The sequence below is a fragment of the Aptenodytes forsteri genome, unplaced genomic scaffold, assembly GCF_000699145.1.
Source record: "Aptenodytes forsteri isolate BGI_AS27 unplaced genomic scaffold, ASM69914v1 Scaffold190, whole genome shotgun sequence".
In the NCBI taxonomy this organism is placed as follows: Eukaryota; Metazoa; Chordata; class Aves; order Sphenisciformes; family Spheniscidae; genus Aptenodytes; species Aptenodytes forsteri.
Window position 1 is genome coordinate 1,519,816 of NW_008794597.1, and position 19,125 is coordinate 1,538,940.

Sequence of the window (19,125 nt, forward strand, 5' to 3'; positions counted from 1 at the left end):
TATTCTTTACAGAAAGAAACAAAAAAGAGTAAAAAAATTTTGAAAAAAACCCCCACACTTCTCTTTGGCGTTCATTCTTCCTCGTTCCTTTGTCCAATTCTTGTCTCAGATATAATCAAAGTGATTAACATACAAGGAAAATCTCAGGGCAAATGTGATCGGCTGATAGCAGAGACTTGCTGAAGTCAGTGCTATTCAGTTTTAAAACTTACATCAAGCTGTGGAATGGCCCTGGACAGATTATCTCCAGAGAGTCTCTGTCGAACAACATCGTGCTTTTTCCTGTGCCTGGTGGTTTAGACTACAATTTTTTGAGAACAGAAAAATGCATACCTCAAAACGTGGCTGACATTTCATCCTGAATGCTTTCTATAACTGTAGCCTCCTTTATCACTGCCAAAGCTTTACATCTCTCACAAAACCAGTAGACAAACTTTAAAAAAGGTCAGCCTGTACTTTAGGATACTTCTCCTTACCTTGATATCCATGAAATATTTACTTTAAAAATATACCTACCTCATGTTATCAGTGCAAAAAGATTTACATTTATTTGCATTACTTATACATACATTAAAGTATACTGATGGCATTAAAAAATAAAAAAAAATCATGTAATACCTTTACTTTTACCTATGGATTTGGTGAAATGGTTCCATGAAGAAAGCATTTCCAGACAGAAAGAGAATAAAGAAGAGGAGAGAAACAACAGTAAGAGTCATGAGTATATGTAAATGCAATAGTATCTGAACATGAAGAGACAAAGTATAAGGTAAGTGTCTGGAGACAAATGGAGATTCAATCAGTGTCATATTAGGGATTTAGTTTATTTTTTTTCCAATCATGTACATGCAGAGAAACACAGAAATAACCCATGCTTAGATAAGAAAGAGCGACACAAAAGTAACATGGACAATGGGTTAGGAGGAAAAAAAATCACTGATATCGTTAGGTTACAAAATTGTACTCTCAGCATTCCAGAAGCCAGGAGCAGGTGCTTTCTGCACATTTCCAATCAGCCATGCATTAATGTAAATGGACTCTTCAATGTGTACAATGTGACAAGCTGAGTATCTTCTTTCAGGAACTATCTGAAGAGTGCTCTTGTGCTTCGTTTATCTTTTATAGAAACACCCATAATTGTATTTTTTGATAAATACATGAAATTTTCTTAATCACCTTCTTATTTCTCTCACCTCTTTTCAGTTATTATATTGCGAGAGGGGGAGTTGAGGAGGCAGGAAGGACAAAAGCTTACAGAGCAAACAAACAAACAAAAAAGAAATAAGAAAAGATGTGACTAAAACCATGTGTTTATTTGCAGCCAAAGACAGCTTTCAAGCATTTGCCCATCGTTTGCAGTGATGGATTCAAAGCAGCTACAGAACAAGAAGAAACAATGAAAGCAGAGTGGAAAAGGAACAGAGCCCATACCTTGGTCGCCCATCATCAGGTGCGCCAGACCTTGAAGGGAAACAAGAGCACAGTCAGCAATGAACAAGGGAGCACGGGAAGGTGGTGTTGTCACAGTGACAAAAATGTTTTGTGACAGGCATCTGTTTCCTATGAGATGTCTGTATCACAGAGGGAAATCAAAGAGCATTTTTCAACCACTGGTTGGAATGCTTTGGGCTACGAGTAACAGAACTGCAATTCAAACACTGGGTGCTGCTTTATTGTGTATTTCTTCTGTGCAGTAGTTGGGGTCACAGAAAATAATAAAATGCTTTCAAATCCAACCAATTCCTTTAATGTTCCATCTGTCTTTATTGTATTTTGATTATATTGCTTTGAACACTTTGCTGGGAGGACTTCCTGTCCTCTACTTGTGAAATGACGTTAAAAACCTGGAGAAGTGTAAACCTGAAAAATGGGCTGGGTCTGATCTTTTTCCCCTCATAAAAATGAGCATTTCAGGTAATTAAATAAAATTTCTTCATCACATTGAAATGATAATGCAAGGGATGTCTCCTTATTTGTGTGAAACGTGAGAGTAGAATGAATTTGTTCCAGAGAAGGCAAATTATTACATATGTAATATAAAATACATAGCAATAAAGAAAATTTAAGTGACATCTTCTGAAGCAACTTCATAAATCTGTGATAAATAGATTTTACTTCATATTTGTATTGTGAGATGAAATCCAATCATACCAGTATACGTCTAGTGACATTTCAAAACAGATGTCCATAATGATAATCACTCAACCAGAGCCAAATTTTGTTACTCTTTAACCAAAAATATTCAGCTTTTTTAATTCATGATAATAAAATGGTACTTATATTCTCACTGAGAATAATGATTCATGATATAAAATGGTACTTATATTCTCACTGAGAATAATGTGATGTAGGGAGAACATTTTTCTAGAAATATGAAGGTTTTTCACATTTTATGTCTGGTTTAAAAAACAGGCTTATTCTTGTTGAACTTCGCTGTTTTAGGATCCATTTTAGAAGTCATTAATTGCTCATGTCTTAAATGTGCTCCTCTTCTTCAACAACTATAGAAAGTGATACATTATTTTCTTATTTGCAATTAATTAAAATTAATTCACACAAAGAAGGTGTGCAATAAAATATCCTGCTCTTTATTGGAAAGCAGACTTCCTAGAGAGTTCCTGTGTTTTCTAATTTGCAAAGAAAATTAGGTGCACAAATGACTCATAGTACATGGGGGGAGTTCAAAGAAGATACTCTGGACTGCAATCAGTCTTAAAGAATTCATATCTTATCAGTTCCAAATCTCAAGTGATGTTCCAAATAGACTAACAATGGTTTTGCTGAATTAGTGCTTTTTAATGTCACTTTTTTTAGATGCCTAGTTAAACTGAAGGGCCTGATGTGCCCCATCTCTTGTGCAATAGATTCTGTTTCCAAATACAGCGCCCCGCAGCTGGTGGGATTACCTGGGGCTTACAGTGGTGTAAATGAAAGCTGAGTGTGATCCTGAAGGGATGCCTACTTAAGCATTGCTTGGAAAACATCACACAGCTGTGCTGCAGTTAGCAGCTTGTGAAAGAGTAGAAATGTTTTCATGCGTGTTCTTTCTCTGTAAGTGTTGCTGCAACTGAGAGAGGTATGCTGAAAACACGAAGTATAAAGACCCATGGTCAAGCTTCATTCTTTTAATGCTGAACGTCCGTCCCTTCATGGCCTTCTGGAAGTATTAGTCTCTTCATGTGATTATTTAACTTGTCTTTTGGCAAGTTAAATGTTATATTTTAACTTGTCTTTCTGCTTTAAACTTTTTCTGTTGGCACTACAGTAAGAAATCTCAGACTTTTGTCTTGGGCTTAACTGTATCCGATAGAGGGAAGGCGAAACTAATCTAACGTTACAACATCTTTTTTCTTAATAAAATTGTGACTTTTCAGCAGCTACTTTATGTGAGCTCTTTCAGCTCTTAGAAGGTATGAAGCAAATCGCTGTCATGTCTCCTAGGGGAATGCAAAGAAGGTCATCTCTTACTAGCTTACATTTAAATATGGTCTTTATAGCTATAAGGACCTAAACAAAAGGCCTAGCTTCAGGAGACTACCACTGCTTGATAGATATTATTTTTGCTAAAATGATATGTGAAATTGGTCAGTTGTAAATACGTGATTCTTATATAATTTGAAAAAAACGTAAATGGCAGAAGTGCCTCTTGAAAACATCATAGAAACCACTTGAATTTTAAGAGTCACTTACAGTGCTGTTCAACTAAAAAAGGAAGTCAAGTGAATGTAAAAAAAATACACTGCTCAAACCAAACATCTATTGACTAAAAAATTTAGTACTAGTTCTCAAGACACTGTATTTTGTTTGATTCTGTATGTTACTTTATTTGTGAAGCAGTAAGGTTACTTATACTTACTTGCTAAAAGTATGTATTATTTTATATTTTTGTGATCTATGGATGAAGGCTATGGAAGAGTGAAGAATTACTATTACTGTACCTCTGCAATCCACAGAGGGGTTTAAAATGATACAGATAAATCTACCATGATAGCAATTGCTGCTAACTTTTCAAAATGACAGTCTGCTTATAATCGAGAACACCACAATGGATAGTCATAGAAAGTTCTAGCCTTAACGAGCCAGGTATAGGCATACCACACATTGAAAATAGTCATTTGTGCACCATTACTTCATAAGCAGAATGATAGAAGCCTTTTCTTTGTGAATTAGGAATTCAAGATTTAGTAGGAATGCCTCATGTGTGATCCACTCCATCTTTATACTGAACTTGACTCCAAGAGGAGAGAGTTAAGGGGCACAGGATGGGATAGTGAAAGTGGATAGGAAGATAGGAGATTTTCAAGATTTGGTGTGTGAGTTCCATGCAGAGCACAGGCCAAAACAAAATTTAAACATGGTAAACCTGTGGTGAACATGTTCAAGCCTTGAACAGTTTTAGTAAAATGAATAAAATGTAGCCTTTTCATACCAGCAATATATACAAATTTAACTCTGTGAATACTAAATCCTTCTGTTTTCTTATGTAGCCTAGCTTACAGAGATGCTCAGATATCACAGAAATCAAAGATGAAAAATTATAGCTCGGTTTCCAGATTGTGCTTTGGATACACATTCTATGCTTCCATTCTTTACATATACATCCTTTGTAACTTTAATGTATGCATAAGCATCCAGACCTGTGTTGGAATAAATTTAAGGTTGCAGTTTTAGGAATTAGACTCAGGTAAAGTCTGGATTAACTGTTATCCAGGCTTTAGCTTGTACTGCTGTGCATAAATGAATACGTGAAATCAAATTGAACCTCCTTATCTAGTTACACTGATCCTAATTCACATTTGAGACTCATGTTGACACCAGTAAGAGTTTTATGTACAGATCAAACATAAGATTAGGTGCTTAGTTATAGGCTTTTATGTTTTTCAGTTAGAATTCCTATCCCAATGTTTTTGAATACATTTTTATTTCACAATGAAAAGGAAATTGTATTGATATGTATGTGTGTGACAGTGCACACAATTAAAGCATAAGAATTGTTTAAATTTTCTTTCTCCTACTGGTAGCATATATTTTAATAAAATTGCACAGCATCGTGTATGTGCTAAATCTAAGCACCTCTTTTTGCCCTTGTATACAGTAGCATAGAGAAACTCAGAACAGATACTTCTGGGCTTTTTAAGAAAATTGCCACTGAACAGGCAGGCAGTGGCCCACGGTGACCTGAATCCTGAATGAACTCTCGCCCCACAGTGGCTTACTACAGGACCCTGCGTCAGAGCTGTGCCAGGGCAGTCACTTTGCATATGAGTTAGCTTACAAAGTCCTTGATTTAAAAATAGTTTTAAAAGTACTGGAAAAAATAAAATAAAAGTTATTGCTCAGTTTAGATAAACTCATTTTTCAAATAGTTAATTGTTTATCCAGTATGCAAAGGTTCAGCCCAGAGAGACTTTTAAAAGCACTTGTACATAAAAAAGCACCTGCACCTTTTGGCTTATAAGCAAAAAGATAGTATTGATTCCCAGCAATATCTGATCTGTGAAGCATATTCTGTACCTTTAAAACTATGACATATATGCACACAATATGTTTTACCAGCTAATAGACATACTTACCAATATTCAGGCTAGATGGCATTGTGCTTTAGTTTCCACTGCCCTGTGCCATACTTTCTTTAAAGGGACTTAATTACATACCAACATTATTATTAAAATCACATGCGGCTTCTTTCACAGTGTCGAAAAGGCAGAGTGCATTATGTTGAAAAGTTAGACAGAAAAACTTTTTTCCTAAAACTTTGTGCTGTAAAGGATAATACAGTAAGCAAGATTTGTAGTATTGAAGAGAAAAACGCTTTCCATTTTCCTAAGCAATTAAAATATAGGTATTTAACCTCCATTACATTCTTATGAGGAGGATTTATGCTCCACACTAATGAAACAAATAGTTTCTTGAAGTGTTTTTCATACAGAACATGAGAAGAAATCAGTCCTCTGCAAATCTGAATGATTTTGAAGGGTGATATCAGTCATATGAGTATAAATCCCATTGTTTCAGTGGGGATATTCTGGAATTACACCAGTAAGGCCAAGATTAAAATGGAGCTTTGCTTGTGTTCTGCATGGAAAAAGAAATCACACTTATCTAATAAACTTGTATACCTTTATGGGTAAAAAAAAGCAACTTACCGTACTGAATGATATGCGTACTTTTATAACATTAAGCAGAAGGGGAAAAAACCCACTAAACAGAAGGGAAAAACAAGAGCTTAGGAAAATAAGGTAGAAAGCACCCACCTTCCACATAGTTGTCTTCTGTAAGCACATAACAGGGAAGGAGAGAAAAGGAAAACATTCATTAAGCAGCATGCAGACTGGAACTTGCCATTGCATGTCTTCATCATGCAAGGCATCAAACACAACATGCAAGTGCTCCATTGCTACAATCCAGAGGGAAAAACAAAAGCACCAGGGAAGCAGTGTTTCTTCTATTTAACAAAATTTACGTGATATGAAATAAAACAATACTGTTTCCAAAGTGCAAAAATTGTACAGGATTTACTGCAGCTCTTTCTAAGTTCAATTATTATTAGTCATTAATCAGAGGACCTTCTTGTAAGACTTTTATAACTATATATTTTAAAGCCATCAGTCATTTGTGATAGGGATTCTAAGTTCATTTGCTTCTACTTTCCCATTCTGAATTTTCCTTAATGACCTGTATGAAGTAGATGACTTTAAACAGATCGAACAAGATAACTTAAGTTTTAGAATATGCTGTGATGATGTTACCACAGGCAGTGTGGCTGATCCTGCACTCATTACTGAGACACTCACTCTGGTCATTGGGTCAGATCTCTGTGTGGAAAAACTGTCACTTAAACTGGGTGGAATAACTCAGAAATGTAGGATCATGTCTCACAGCATTTGTCAGCATCAGAAACTTGCACGTCTTAAAAAAAAATCAATAAATTCTCTGCCTAGTACAGCTAGCAAAGGCCACAGAAATCTCAGGCATGGGTTCTGCCCCCGGATTAGATCAAAGGGCATTTTGCCTAAGTAAACTATCTGTCAGCAACTAAATTGCTATCAACAAGCAATAATTTGGCCTTTTGTCCCCAGCCCAACATCAATATGGGGCACAGGAAAGAAGGTTCCCCCAAAGCCTACAAAGCAAGAGGGGACTAGTAATTGAGCCTCAGCTAATTAAGTGGACAGAATTTAAAGTTAAGAAACAGGCTCAGTGTCCTAGTACTCATGCTAGTCTCTATAGTCCTCAGCTCCTCCACTAGGTAGATGATTTTGAGGGAGTATGTCTCTGTTGCCCATTATGATTTTGACTGAGGAGAGGACAGGAGAGAGTACAAAGATATCTCAAGGGAGAGAGAAAACGGGAAAGGTAAAATAACAAAGGAAAAACAACACGGAATTCAAGGAGATGGACTGTGCGAAACCAACAAAGAACTGGGGAAGGGTGACAACACAGCAGTCTGACTGCTTGGGAGATCTCTTCCCTCCACCAACACTTTCTGGGGAGCGAGCACTCACAAGCAATTGCAAATTGAAGCCCAGTTCTGTCTTTACAGGTCATTTCTCATGGAGTTTTCCTACAGGAAAATACCTTTTCATGTGACCATTAAGAAATGCTATCTAAACTAATTTGAATATATTGTAAACCAGGAGAGAATAAAATGAGTTACACAGAACTGGGCTCAATGATATCTCTTAAGCATAGCAATTTCCTGCTAGAATGTGTCACTTTTCGTAATGAAAAGCCTTTATAAGTCAATGCCACAAAACACTGAAAAATCTCATCATAACTAGAGAGTATTCCAATAAATAATTTGAAAAGTTTACCACTTTAAAAAAAATAACTACTACAAACAATGAATATTAAGGGTTTAAGTCTCTCAGTTTTTAGTTGTAATACTCATAGGTCAGACCAGATAAAGTTATTTGGCTTAAGATATTATAAATCACCTTTTCCATGCACACACTCTAAATTTAGACTTCTAAAATCTCACTGCCTGAAATTTGGTTTGTTGTGAAAGTGCAAAGGGTACATACTGTTTCATGCATTTAGGAAAGTAAGAGGCTGAAAAGAAAAAAAAAAAAGAAAACCAGTATGCCTGCTGTGAGTAGACACCTGAAGATCAACAAATCGAATAAAGTTCACTGAGAAAATGAAAAACACCCAATTTCACAAGATAAAGATATTCTATTCTATACGCAGTGTATATTACAGTGATATTTGGGCTATTAGAAATAGCTTATAGCTAAACTTTTCTGGAAGAGCCTTCTTCCTTTAACTGCATATAGTAATTTCCTTTCTTTAAGTACAAAAGCCCCCAAACTTAATGAAAAATAAATTAGTTATTTCAATTGTAGTATAACTTCAGGCTCCTTCATCTAGTCCTGGTTACCGCAGTGTTGGTGTATTGCAATACCAATACTGCAATGACATCCTTTTTGGTGGCCATACTTAGCTTAACATGATTACTTAAAACCAACATGTGAACTTGCTAAAAGGCCAGTTCTGTTGCTCATGATGTCAGAGTCAAAGGGAGAGTTCTGAAAATGACATCACAGGCAGCATCAGATGGTTAAACTCCTCTGGTTACAGGGTTTAGCATATTTTGTTTTATATCATGGGCCCTATTCTTAGCAGTGATTGCTATGGCTTTTTTGATGACTCTGTAACCAGAAAGATTTACACTACCTGAGCAGCTTCCCCTAAATGTCTGATTGATTAGTTTTAAGTGGTAGTAAATTAAACTGTCAAAACATTTTGAATTAAATAAAATTGAAAGTGTTGAATTCTTGCTCTGTGAATAAAACAGTGTATATAGCCAAACCCCTATACACTAGTAAACAGCAATGAAAATTCATTCCTCCACGTGTTTTTGTCATGGTAAGTTAAAGCACCTTAAACAGAAAAGAAAAAAATTAGTTCAGCTTCTTTATGGTACTTTATAAGGTTTTTACGTTAGATTACCATTGAGCACTATTATTTATTTTCTTTATTTAAGGTGGTTTTTTGTGATGGCTGATATATTTCCATATCACTAACACTTTGCTTGACTTTCCTGATTCCCGTTTTCTTGGCATGGCCTATTCTTCTAAGCAGAGACTAAGACACCAGAAGATCCAAATTCTATCTTTGCTTTTTATTCATTTTGTTTTCTCCAGCCACTCTTAAAAGAAAAAAATAAAAGGGAAACTCTTTGAAAGCCATGTATACTATCAACGTCTTAATTTTGCAGTTTGGAGGGAACAAAATTTTCCTCATTTAAATCAGGAGTAACTGTATTTATGTCATTACAGTTGCACTGGTGTAAAATTTATGTACCTGGAGGAGAGTAGAGCCATATTATACATTTCTGTCATTGCTGATGATTTAGCCACCCATAGTCTGAATTTACCCACATTTACATCCATCCACCCTGGAGGACCTTATATTGTCTACTGAGTAGCTCTGTTGGCATCAGTGGAACCAGAGGCTTTCAAGACCCAAAGTGCCATCTCCTAGCCTGTCGGCATTGGCACATAATGGCTCTTAGCCCTTTCTGCACCAGCTGATCGTACCAATGATTTTCACCAATGCACAGCCCAGGTACAAGACAAGGGGCTAAAAGGGACTGTCAATACAACAGCAGAGGAACAGAATGGCCTTACAGCCTCCATTAGCAATCAGATGACTGGCCAGACAGGTAACTTTCTCTTCAGCACTCTGACTTCTAGTAGATGTGAAAAGTCCTCTGTTTTCACCTTGCATTGAGCTACTCACTTGAAGAACTAGATAGGTCTTCATCCACTGCAAATGCTTATTTGCTGGACCTTCCCCCACCCCCACCAACAATGATACTAAATTGCACTGCTAATTTCTGCGTTTACAACCTAATTCCTTTGGCCAAATTCTGCTCTCAGCACTATTGTTGACTGCCCATATTGAGCCAAATACTCAGTTGATTTAAATCTGGCATGACATGGTTGAAATCAGTAGAACTATACAACTTACACAGGCTGTGAATCTGGCTTATTATCTTCAGATGAATTGTCTCAGGCTGTCCCTACTGAGCTGAGAGCAGAATCTGCTCCATATTTTTTGCAGCAAAAGCCCAATCAATTCTAATTATTTTAGCGTATTACTATGATTCAGTGATATAAAAATGGGAATCATGCTTTTACAGGTTATTTTCATTAATTCAAGAATCATTTTTATATTTGGTGATGCTTCATGGAAACTTTGATTTTTTAAAAAACTAAGTGACTGTTTATATGTTTCGTGGTTATTTCTGCTATTACATTTTTTTTCTTCTGCTAGAATATTTACACCTTAGCCACATACAGAGCACAGTATTTGTCCTGACAATTATATAAGAACAGTATTTTCATGATAAACAGATGAAACAGTACATTAGTATTTTGAAGTTACAGAAATAGCATTCTAGAAATAACATAGTAAGAAATAACATATTAGAAGTGGCATTTTAATAGGCTTTTTTTCCTCATCAAAATTATAGTTCAAAATCACATTTGGCAACAATGAAAGGTATAATATATCACAGACATAGTTTATGAAATTTCATAAGATATTCAGTAGCACGAGTAGTGGGGAAGTAGTTCGAAATGAAGCTTATTTTTATGCAGGTGTCTTGTGATAAAAATGATGGCTAGAAATTTAAGATACAATATTTTGTTTCTCTAAAGAATAATGCATAGGTATACTTCTCTATAAATGTATCTACTTAAAAATACTGTACTGGAAAATGTCACTTCAAGAGACAGCTTTTTCTATGGGACTGCACACAGCATCTCCTGCATAGCGTAACTTAGCCTGTCCCATTAGTTTCTCAAATTGTTAGAGAAATTGTTTTATTAAACATGTGGTCCAAAAGAAAATATTTGGAAAGGATATGAAAACATGAAGTATGTTGTAAAGTATGTTATAAAGCATGACAGTCATAGTCTCAATAATGCTGAACTAAAGCAATACCTTGAAAATCTGTGGCTATTAGCATTGGTATTCTCAAGTGCTGTGTATCTGACAAATTCCATTAGGATTATTTGCATTTTTTTTTTAAATGTAGCTTTGAAAACCACTGTAAATATTGATTGTAATTATTGAATATAATTATGAATAATTAGAAATATATTATAAAGATACCTAGTACAGAACTCTGATTCTCTTGCAGCCTTCTGCTTAAATATTGAGTAAATAGGGAAGCAGCATTTCCTACAGCTGGGTGTCGTGGAACAAAATTTGGGATTCATCTGCAAAATCTGCAAATCCACCAGAATCTAGGGAAGAGGGCCCAGGAGTTCCTACATTTCCACATGGCCCCATTAGGTCTGAAGTCAATGTACAGCCTTTCCCAGACTCCGCACAGCTTTGGGTGGACCAATTAAAACAACTTTTCGGTGCAGTTGGTAGAAATATAATATAACAGGGACGCTACTGATTTTTTTGGTGGAGGGGGGAACTCTCAGAATAACAGGAGTTTGGTTCTGTTCTAGCTCCATTTTCTATCTACATCTATGTGAAGATCCCTTCTTTTCTGGAATGCCCTGTACGAGACTCAGGAGAAAGGTGTGATACCATCAGGAGCACAGATGACGTGTCGACCAAAAATGAGTACGAGGCTTTCTGCCAAATGAGGATCATTAGGGCACAATTAGATGTTTCTGCCAGTTTTGTACAAGACAAAGCCATCAGCCCAAATTCAGTACACCTCTAAATTCTACTAACATCCATGAATTTACTCTAGGTGAGGCCACCTTTTCTAGACAGTGCTATGTATCCCAAGTACATTGGGAATAAAATAATGACAAGACCATTTTAGTTAAGCTACTGTAGATGAGCTCCTACTGTGAAGCAGCAACTAAGGGGGGGCAGTGCAAGCCTTGAATGCACAGGCAACGAAATGCTGAACAGAAATAGAAAATGGCATTACTTTTTGTGGCATAACCAAAACCATTACTGTGTTTAGTTCCAGTGCTCATATATTTAAAAGGAAGTAAAAAATGAAAGAGGTTTCAAAAAAAAAAACTTTTCCCACAGTCATCCATGGCATTAAAAACCTAAGAAAACTCAGCAACCGTGTCTTACAATAAAGCCCTAAAATGCTCAATCTATTGAATATATCAAAGACGAGATTAAGAGGTGTCTTGAACCCAATCTGTAGCTATCAATGTTGGGAGAAAGATTCTTGATACCTGGAAGTCCTTTCAACCAGACAAATGCTGGGATTGAGAGTCAGAAAAGTTCAAACTGAAAATAAGATGAAAATTTTCAATAAAGATAAAATAAGCATTGGGATACTGGGAAATTCTTCCCTGAAGTCTTAAGACAGAGCCTTTGTCTAACAGAAACTGTATATCAATCATTGCTTTTGGGCTGCATTGCAGGAATCACTGGAAGAAATTCTGCCTTTTGCCACTTAGGAGGTCAGGTTAATGTTTTCATAGCAGTACATTCTGACCATAACTTGTATGAATCTATGAATTTTCTCTGGTCAAATGAGAACAGAAACCAAGTATAAACAGCAGCAAATACTTTGACACCCTGTTAAACACAAACATGTTCAAATAAATTGTTTTCTCAGAACCAATCTGCATCATTTGCACAAAAAGCTCACTGAGAAATGTTTCCCATGAAGAATTCAAATATAATGGATGAAAAAAAATCATTCAGACAAATCACTGCTATTGTTCCCAATGGGAAAATACCCCCACCCCCAATTTAATTCTACACCCTGTAATATTTTCTAATACCCTCTCCAGTTGTCTGCAGATGACAAACAGAATCAAAATCAAGACATAATTAAATTAATACTCTTTCTGAGGCAACAATTTTTTGTGCTGTTTGATTCCTATGCAGCTTTATCACTTTTCTATCGTTTTTCATCACAAGTGTATCAAACGTGAAATCATTCAACATTGCTTTAGTTTAATGCTATTAATCTATGATTATTTTATTGTTACACATTTTTAGATATTGCACATCTGAATAGTCTTGTGCTTTTTTGGAGCCACAGTAGTTAACAAATAAGCACATCTTTGAAACTTGTATTTCCTTTTTCTCAACTACTTCCTAGAACTGACATTTTTGGAAAGTTACTTGTCCTCTTCTTTTAGTAATTTTTACCACACTTCTAAATAAACTTGGAGTGACTCAGGGGAGAGATCATGATGTAGATATAAAAATGACTGCTTTTTAATTATATTACAATCCCAAGAAATTTGACTTTGGCCTTATTTTGCCACCTCATTAAATTTAATTCTTTTTCTCCAAAATGGGTCTGGCTAGTCTCAGATGTACTAAACTTCAGACCTGCTTGCAATATGTCAATGCTTTAAAGAAATTTGCATCAGTCACTGGGACAAGTGTTCTTGCATCTGGGTCATGGCTGCAGTAACTACAACCAGGAATCAAAGGTGGAATCAAAGGTTTTTTAATAACTTAATTTAGTAATATTAATAATAAGGATAATGAAAGGAGAAATAAGTCATTTGCATAAGTGAAGGCGAGTCAAAGAACCGTACTCCATCCCCAGTGTTTTAATTTCCATGTATAAGCAGAAAATGAAACACAATGTAAATCTATATATTTTACTCAGTAATCAGATATCCTTTAAGGACTGCTGCTCTTTTTCCATTCAGCCTCTGGGACTATTTGTCTGGATTAGAAACATTCAATTTCCATTGAAATTCTCTGGGATTTGCGCACTTTACTTAGATTTGTGCTTTTAGACCTCCTCCTTGTAATCACTAGAGGTCTTATTTCCTATTACGGAGAATGGATAGACTAACTAGAATTAAGGACTGACTGTATATGGTCCACTTTACATGGCCTGTACATCTTACCATAACTCCCCTTTTCTTCCCAGCACTACTATTATTCCTTTGGATTTTCCCCAATTTAGCCCTGCTGGGTACATGGCATGAAAATACACCTTCAGTATACTCCTATCAAAACCTTTCATACAGAATTAACTATTCTGGCTGGCAGAGAGTAATGGCAAGAACAGATCATGTTCTATAAAAGTGATGCAGGGTGACAGGTATTTCTACTTTAAGAATATCTGTTTTGAAATTAATTTGAAAAATTCATAAAATAACTTATTTCAACAACTGCTTTAAGAAACAGTTGTGTAATGAGGAATAAAGATTTTTCAGAATTATTTGTGCTTGTTTTGGTGTACATGAGAGTAGAAACTAGCCTGGTAAATCTGATTCCTTTTTGAGCTGTGCTTTGTGTAGTCAATTATGTCTGTACAAAAGGCTGCAAAATCAGGCCCCAGTTACTATCAGAAGACAAATCCCTGACCAATCATCCTTTCAGCAAAACTGGCCTGTTAGACCCATTAATACAATAGGATTAGCTGAGCTGACAATGAGTAAAAATGCTGTGCAGTGGTTGAATGGCAGAAGTAATTTTCCAACTGGATGGCAGCTTTACAGAGGTGATGATCCAGTGGATAGCATGAGCAGGAGACTCAAAGGAGGAGAGGTCATGTCTTTTGTCCATGAGAAGGATATTGTTTTTAGACAATGCTTCCTAAAACTTTTCTACTGGTTTTGTGTTGTATGGTGAACTGGCAGCTAGCTACACTTTCACAGTCGCTACTGTGTAAATATAATACTTCTCCTTTACAATACTTACTAAAGGGTGATGACATATGACTGTACATTCTGCCCATCTGAGATGTTCACTCAGGCCCTGGCTCTGTAGCTGGATATTTGTGCCTTCCCAGAAAAGCACAACACCAACATTAACAGGACTGCAAGCAAAGCTAGCCATATTTTTGTATTCACACGCTTTTTATACAAAAGTGAGGAATGTTTGTGTGCTATCAGTGATGTTATGACTTTAACATAGGCGGCTGAAGACAATTTGCTATGAAGTGCTCTTCAGAGTTAGCAGCTAAAAATGTAGAAGACGCACTGTACACAATTAAAAATAGAGTAACAATATTCAAAATCCCTTTGTTGTATAGTTCTTTAGCTAGTCACCATAAAATTTTCTTGGCTACTACTGAGATTCATATTGTGGATGTGAACTGAGCTGAACGTGCCTTTGGAAGCCTTTAGAATGGTACAGAACAAACTTTCTGCTCGTTTAAATGGGAAATTCCTCTGAAGTGAGTGGAGCTGTACTCTGGAAGTCAGCATGCTGTAACCAAGTGTTTAATTTGACATCAAATTAGAATTTAATCACAGCTATCTGTGACTGCAAGTGAACAAAATAGATATCTTTATTTTTTTTTAAAGAACTGAACTTAATTTTCTCCTTTACTAGTCTACAATCATTTCAATGCTAATGCTGAATGTTATTCTGCTTAATTAGTAGTTATAGATAATGACAATGAAACTAATTACAAGAAATTTTACAACTAAAAAAATCAACATTTCTTCACTTAAAATCTGGTCATCCTTAGCTAAAGTAAGAATTTATATATTTTTTTTATTTCCTCCATAGATTTTACATGAATTGAGCAATAATATTTTTTTTGTAGCCACGTGAATGCCTGGATTGAGCTCCCATGTGTACAAAGTACTTGCACACATTGCAATCAGGAAAGAAATGCTTTAGAACAATTCTTGATTTTCATTGATCACTTTGATATGAATTGGTTAAACAGTTATTTTCTTGGCATAAGAATATATATTGTAACTTTTATAAGGCTACTAAGTGATGTAAAAAACTTGCAGGCATTAGTTTAGAATAGGTGAAAAAGGTAGCTCCTGACAAGGAGATACTGTACCTGACGTGCTTTTGCAAACCCCTGATTGTATGTATATTATGGCTAGCTACATTAATTTTTCATCTATGGCTTTTCCTATCTCAGAACTGCACAATTAAAATTTCTAGTGGTAGTGGATGTTTCAATACAGTTACATTTTGGGGATGACTATAAAATGAACCCAAACCAAGTTAGAGCTAGTTCTTCTCTTCCTAACAGTTTAATCAATATCACAGAATCACAGAATCACAGAATCACAAAACCATTGGGGTAGAAAAGATCTCTGGAGGTCATCTGGTCCCGCTCAAGCAGGGCCACCTAGAGCTGATTGCCCAGGACTGTGTCCAGATGGCTTTTATCTCCAACGTTGGAGATGCCACAACCTCTCTGGACAAGCTGTGCCAGTGCTCGGTCACCCTTACAGTAAAAAAGTGTTTCCTGATGTTCAGACAGCACCTCCTGTGTTTCAGTTTGTGCCCATTGCCTCTGGTCCTGTGACTGGGCATCACTGAAAAGAGCCTGGCTCTGTCCTCTATGCACACTCCCTTCAGGTATTTATATACATTAACATGACCTGCCCTGAGCCTTCTCTTTTCCAGGCTAAACAGTCCCAGCTCTCTCAGCTGGGACTCTCATAGGAGAGATGCTCCAGTCCCTTCATCATCTTTGTGGCCCTTGGTTGGACTCTCTCCAGTATGTCCATGTTTCTCTTGCACTGAGGAGCCCAGAACTGTACACAGTACTCCAGGTGTGGCCTCACCAGTGCTCAGCAGAAGGGAAGTATCACCTCCCTTGACCTGCTGGCAATGCTTTGCCTAATGCAGTCCAGGATACCATTAGACTCCTTTGCCCCAAGGGCATATTGTTGGTTCATGGTCAACTTGGTGGGCATATTGTTGGCTCATGGTCAACTTGGTGTCCCCCAGGACCCTTAGGTCCTTTTCTGCAAAGCTGCTTTCCAGCTGGGTGTCCCCCAGCATATATGTGTGCATGCGGTTGTTCCTCCCCAGGTGCAGGACTTTGCACTTCTCCTTGTTGAACTTCATAAGGTTCCTGTCAGCCCATTTCTCCAGCCTGTTGAGGTCTCTCTGGATGGCAGTATGATCTTCTGGTGTATCAGCCACTCCTCTCAGTTTGAGGGTTCTCCTCCTTACTGAGGGTACGCTCTGCCCCATCATCCAGATCGTTAATTAATATGTTAAACAGGATCAGACCCAGTATTGATCCCTGGGGTACACAGCTAGTCACTGGCCTCCAAGTAGACTTTGTGCCACTTATCATCACCCTCCGGGCCTGGCCATTCAGACAGTTTTCAAGCCACCTCACTGTCTGCTCATCCAGCCCATACATCAGCAGCTTCTCTATGAGGATCTTATGAGAGACAGTGTCAAAGGCCTTACTGAAGTCCAGGTAGACAACATTCAGTGCTCTGCTGTCATCTACCAGATCAGTCAATTCATCATAGAAGTTTATGAGTTTGGTCAAGCATGACTTACCCTTGGTGAAGCCATGCTGACTACTCCTCATGATTTTCTCGTCCTTAATGTGCCTGGAAATGGTTTCCAGGATTAGCTCCTCCATCATGTTCCCAGGGATCGCGGTGAGTCTGATCGGCCTGTGTGCCTGGAATGGTTTCCAGGATTAGCTCCTCCATCATGTTCCCAGGGATCGCGGTGAGTCTGATCGGCCTGTAGTTCCCTGGTCCTCCTTCTTGGCCTTCTTGAAGATGGGGGTGACATTTGCATTCTTCCAGTCTTTGGGTACTTCTCCCAGCTGCCATTATTGATCAAAGATATCGAGAGTGGCCTCAGAATGACATCTGACAGCTCTCAGCATTTGTGGGTGCATGCCATCAGGCCCCATGGACTTATGTATGCCCAGTTTGCTTAAGTATTTCTTGACCTGATCCTCTTCCACCAAGGGTACGTCTTCCTTGCTCCAGCCTTTCCCCTTTGTCTCTGGGACCTGGGATTCCTGAAGGTTGGTCTTGCTAGTAAAGGCTGAGGAAAAGAAGGCATTCAGTACCTTAGCCTTTTCCATGTCCTGTGTCATGAGGTCTCCCGTCTTGTTGAAAACAGATCAACATTTTCCCTGGTCTTTCTTTTGCCAGAAATCTTTCTTATATACTTATAGTAGCCCTTCTTGTTGTCTTTGACATCCCTGGACAGATTAAATTCCATTTGGGCTTTGGCTTTCCTAACTTCATTCCTGGATGCTCGGACAATGTTTCTGTATTCCTCTCAGGCTACCTGTCCTTGCTTCCACCCTTTGTATGCTTCCTTTTTGTGTTTGGGTTTGGCTAGAAGCTCTTTGTTCATCCACACAGGCCTCCTGGCATTTTTGCCTGACTGTGTATTTGTTGGGATGGAACTCTCTTGTGCTTGGAGGAGGTGATCCATAAATGTTAATCGGCTTTCTTGGACCCTCTTCTCTCCAGGCCCTTATCCCATGAGACTCTTCTGAGCAGATCTTTGAAGAGGCCAAAGTCAGCTCTCCTGAAGGCAAGTGTTGTGAGCTTGCTTCTCACCCTCCTCTGTGCCCTCAGGATCCTGAACTCCACCATGGTCACTGCAGCCAAGGCTGCCTTGATCTTCACATCCCCAGTGAGCCCCTCCTTGGTGTATGAGGTCCAGCAGAGTACCTCTCCTCATTGGCTCTGCTATCATTTGGAGGAGGAAGTTACCATCAATGCACTCCAAGAGCCTCCTGGATTGCTTATATCCTGCTATGTTGTCCCTCCAGCAGACATCAGGGTGGTTGAAGTCCCCCGTGAGGACCAGGGCCTGCGAATGTAAAGCTCCTCCTATCTGTCTGTAGAAGGCCTCATCCAGTTATTCTTCCTGGTCAGGGGAGCTATAGCAGACACCCACTATAATATTACCTTTGACAGTTCTTGAAGTCTTCCTTATTACCTTTGTTCCTTTAGGAAATAAATTACTTGGATATATATTCTGATGCTAATCTTTAATCATTCCTTCCCCAAGTGATAGAGGAGCCAACAAAGAGAGGTACTACGCTGGACCTTGTTCTCACCAACAAGGAGGGGCTGGTGGGAAATGTGAAGCTCAAGGGCAGCCTGGGCTGCAGTGACCACAAAATGGTGGAGTTCAAGATCCTTAGGGCACTGAGAAGGGCGCACAGCAAGCTCACTACCCTGGACTTCAGGAGAGCAGACTTTGGCCTCTTCAGGGATCTGCTTGGCAGAGTACCATGGGACAAAGCCCTGGAGGGAAGAGGGGCCCAAGAAAGCTGGGTAATATTCAAGGATCACCTCCTCCAAGCTCAGGAGCGATGCATCCCAACAAAGAGGAAGTCAGGCAAAAACGCCAGGAGGCTCCATGGATGAAGAAGGAGCTCCTGGACAAAACCACAAAAAGGAAGGCTACAGAGGGTGGAAGCAAGGACAGGTAGCCTGGGAGGAA

At 38.0% G+C, this 19,125-nt stretch overlaps 1 protein-coding gene across 1 annotated transcript in view; it reads right to left on the minus strand.

Annotated features, from left to right (window-relative positions):
• Positions 1-1,297: 1,297 nt before the first annotated feature.
• LOC109279272 (neurexin-1-like) overlaps positions 1,298-19,125 on the minus strand; it is an 84,115-nt gene continuing 66,287 nt past the window's right edge. Inside the window, exon 2 of the mRNA XM_019470309.1 lies at positions 1,298-1,461. Within this exon, the coding sequence (XP_019325854.1) occupies positions 1,298-1,461 (164 nt within the window). The remainder of the gene's footprint in view (positions 1,462-19,125) is intronic.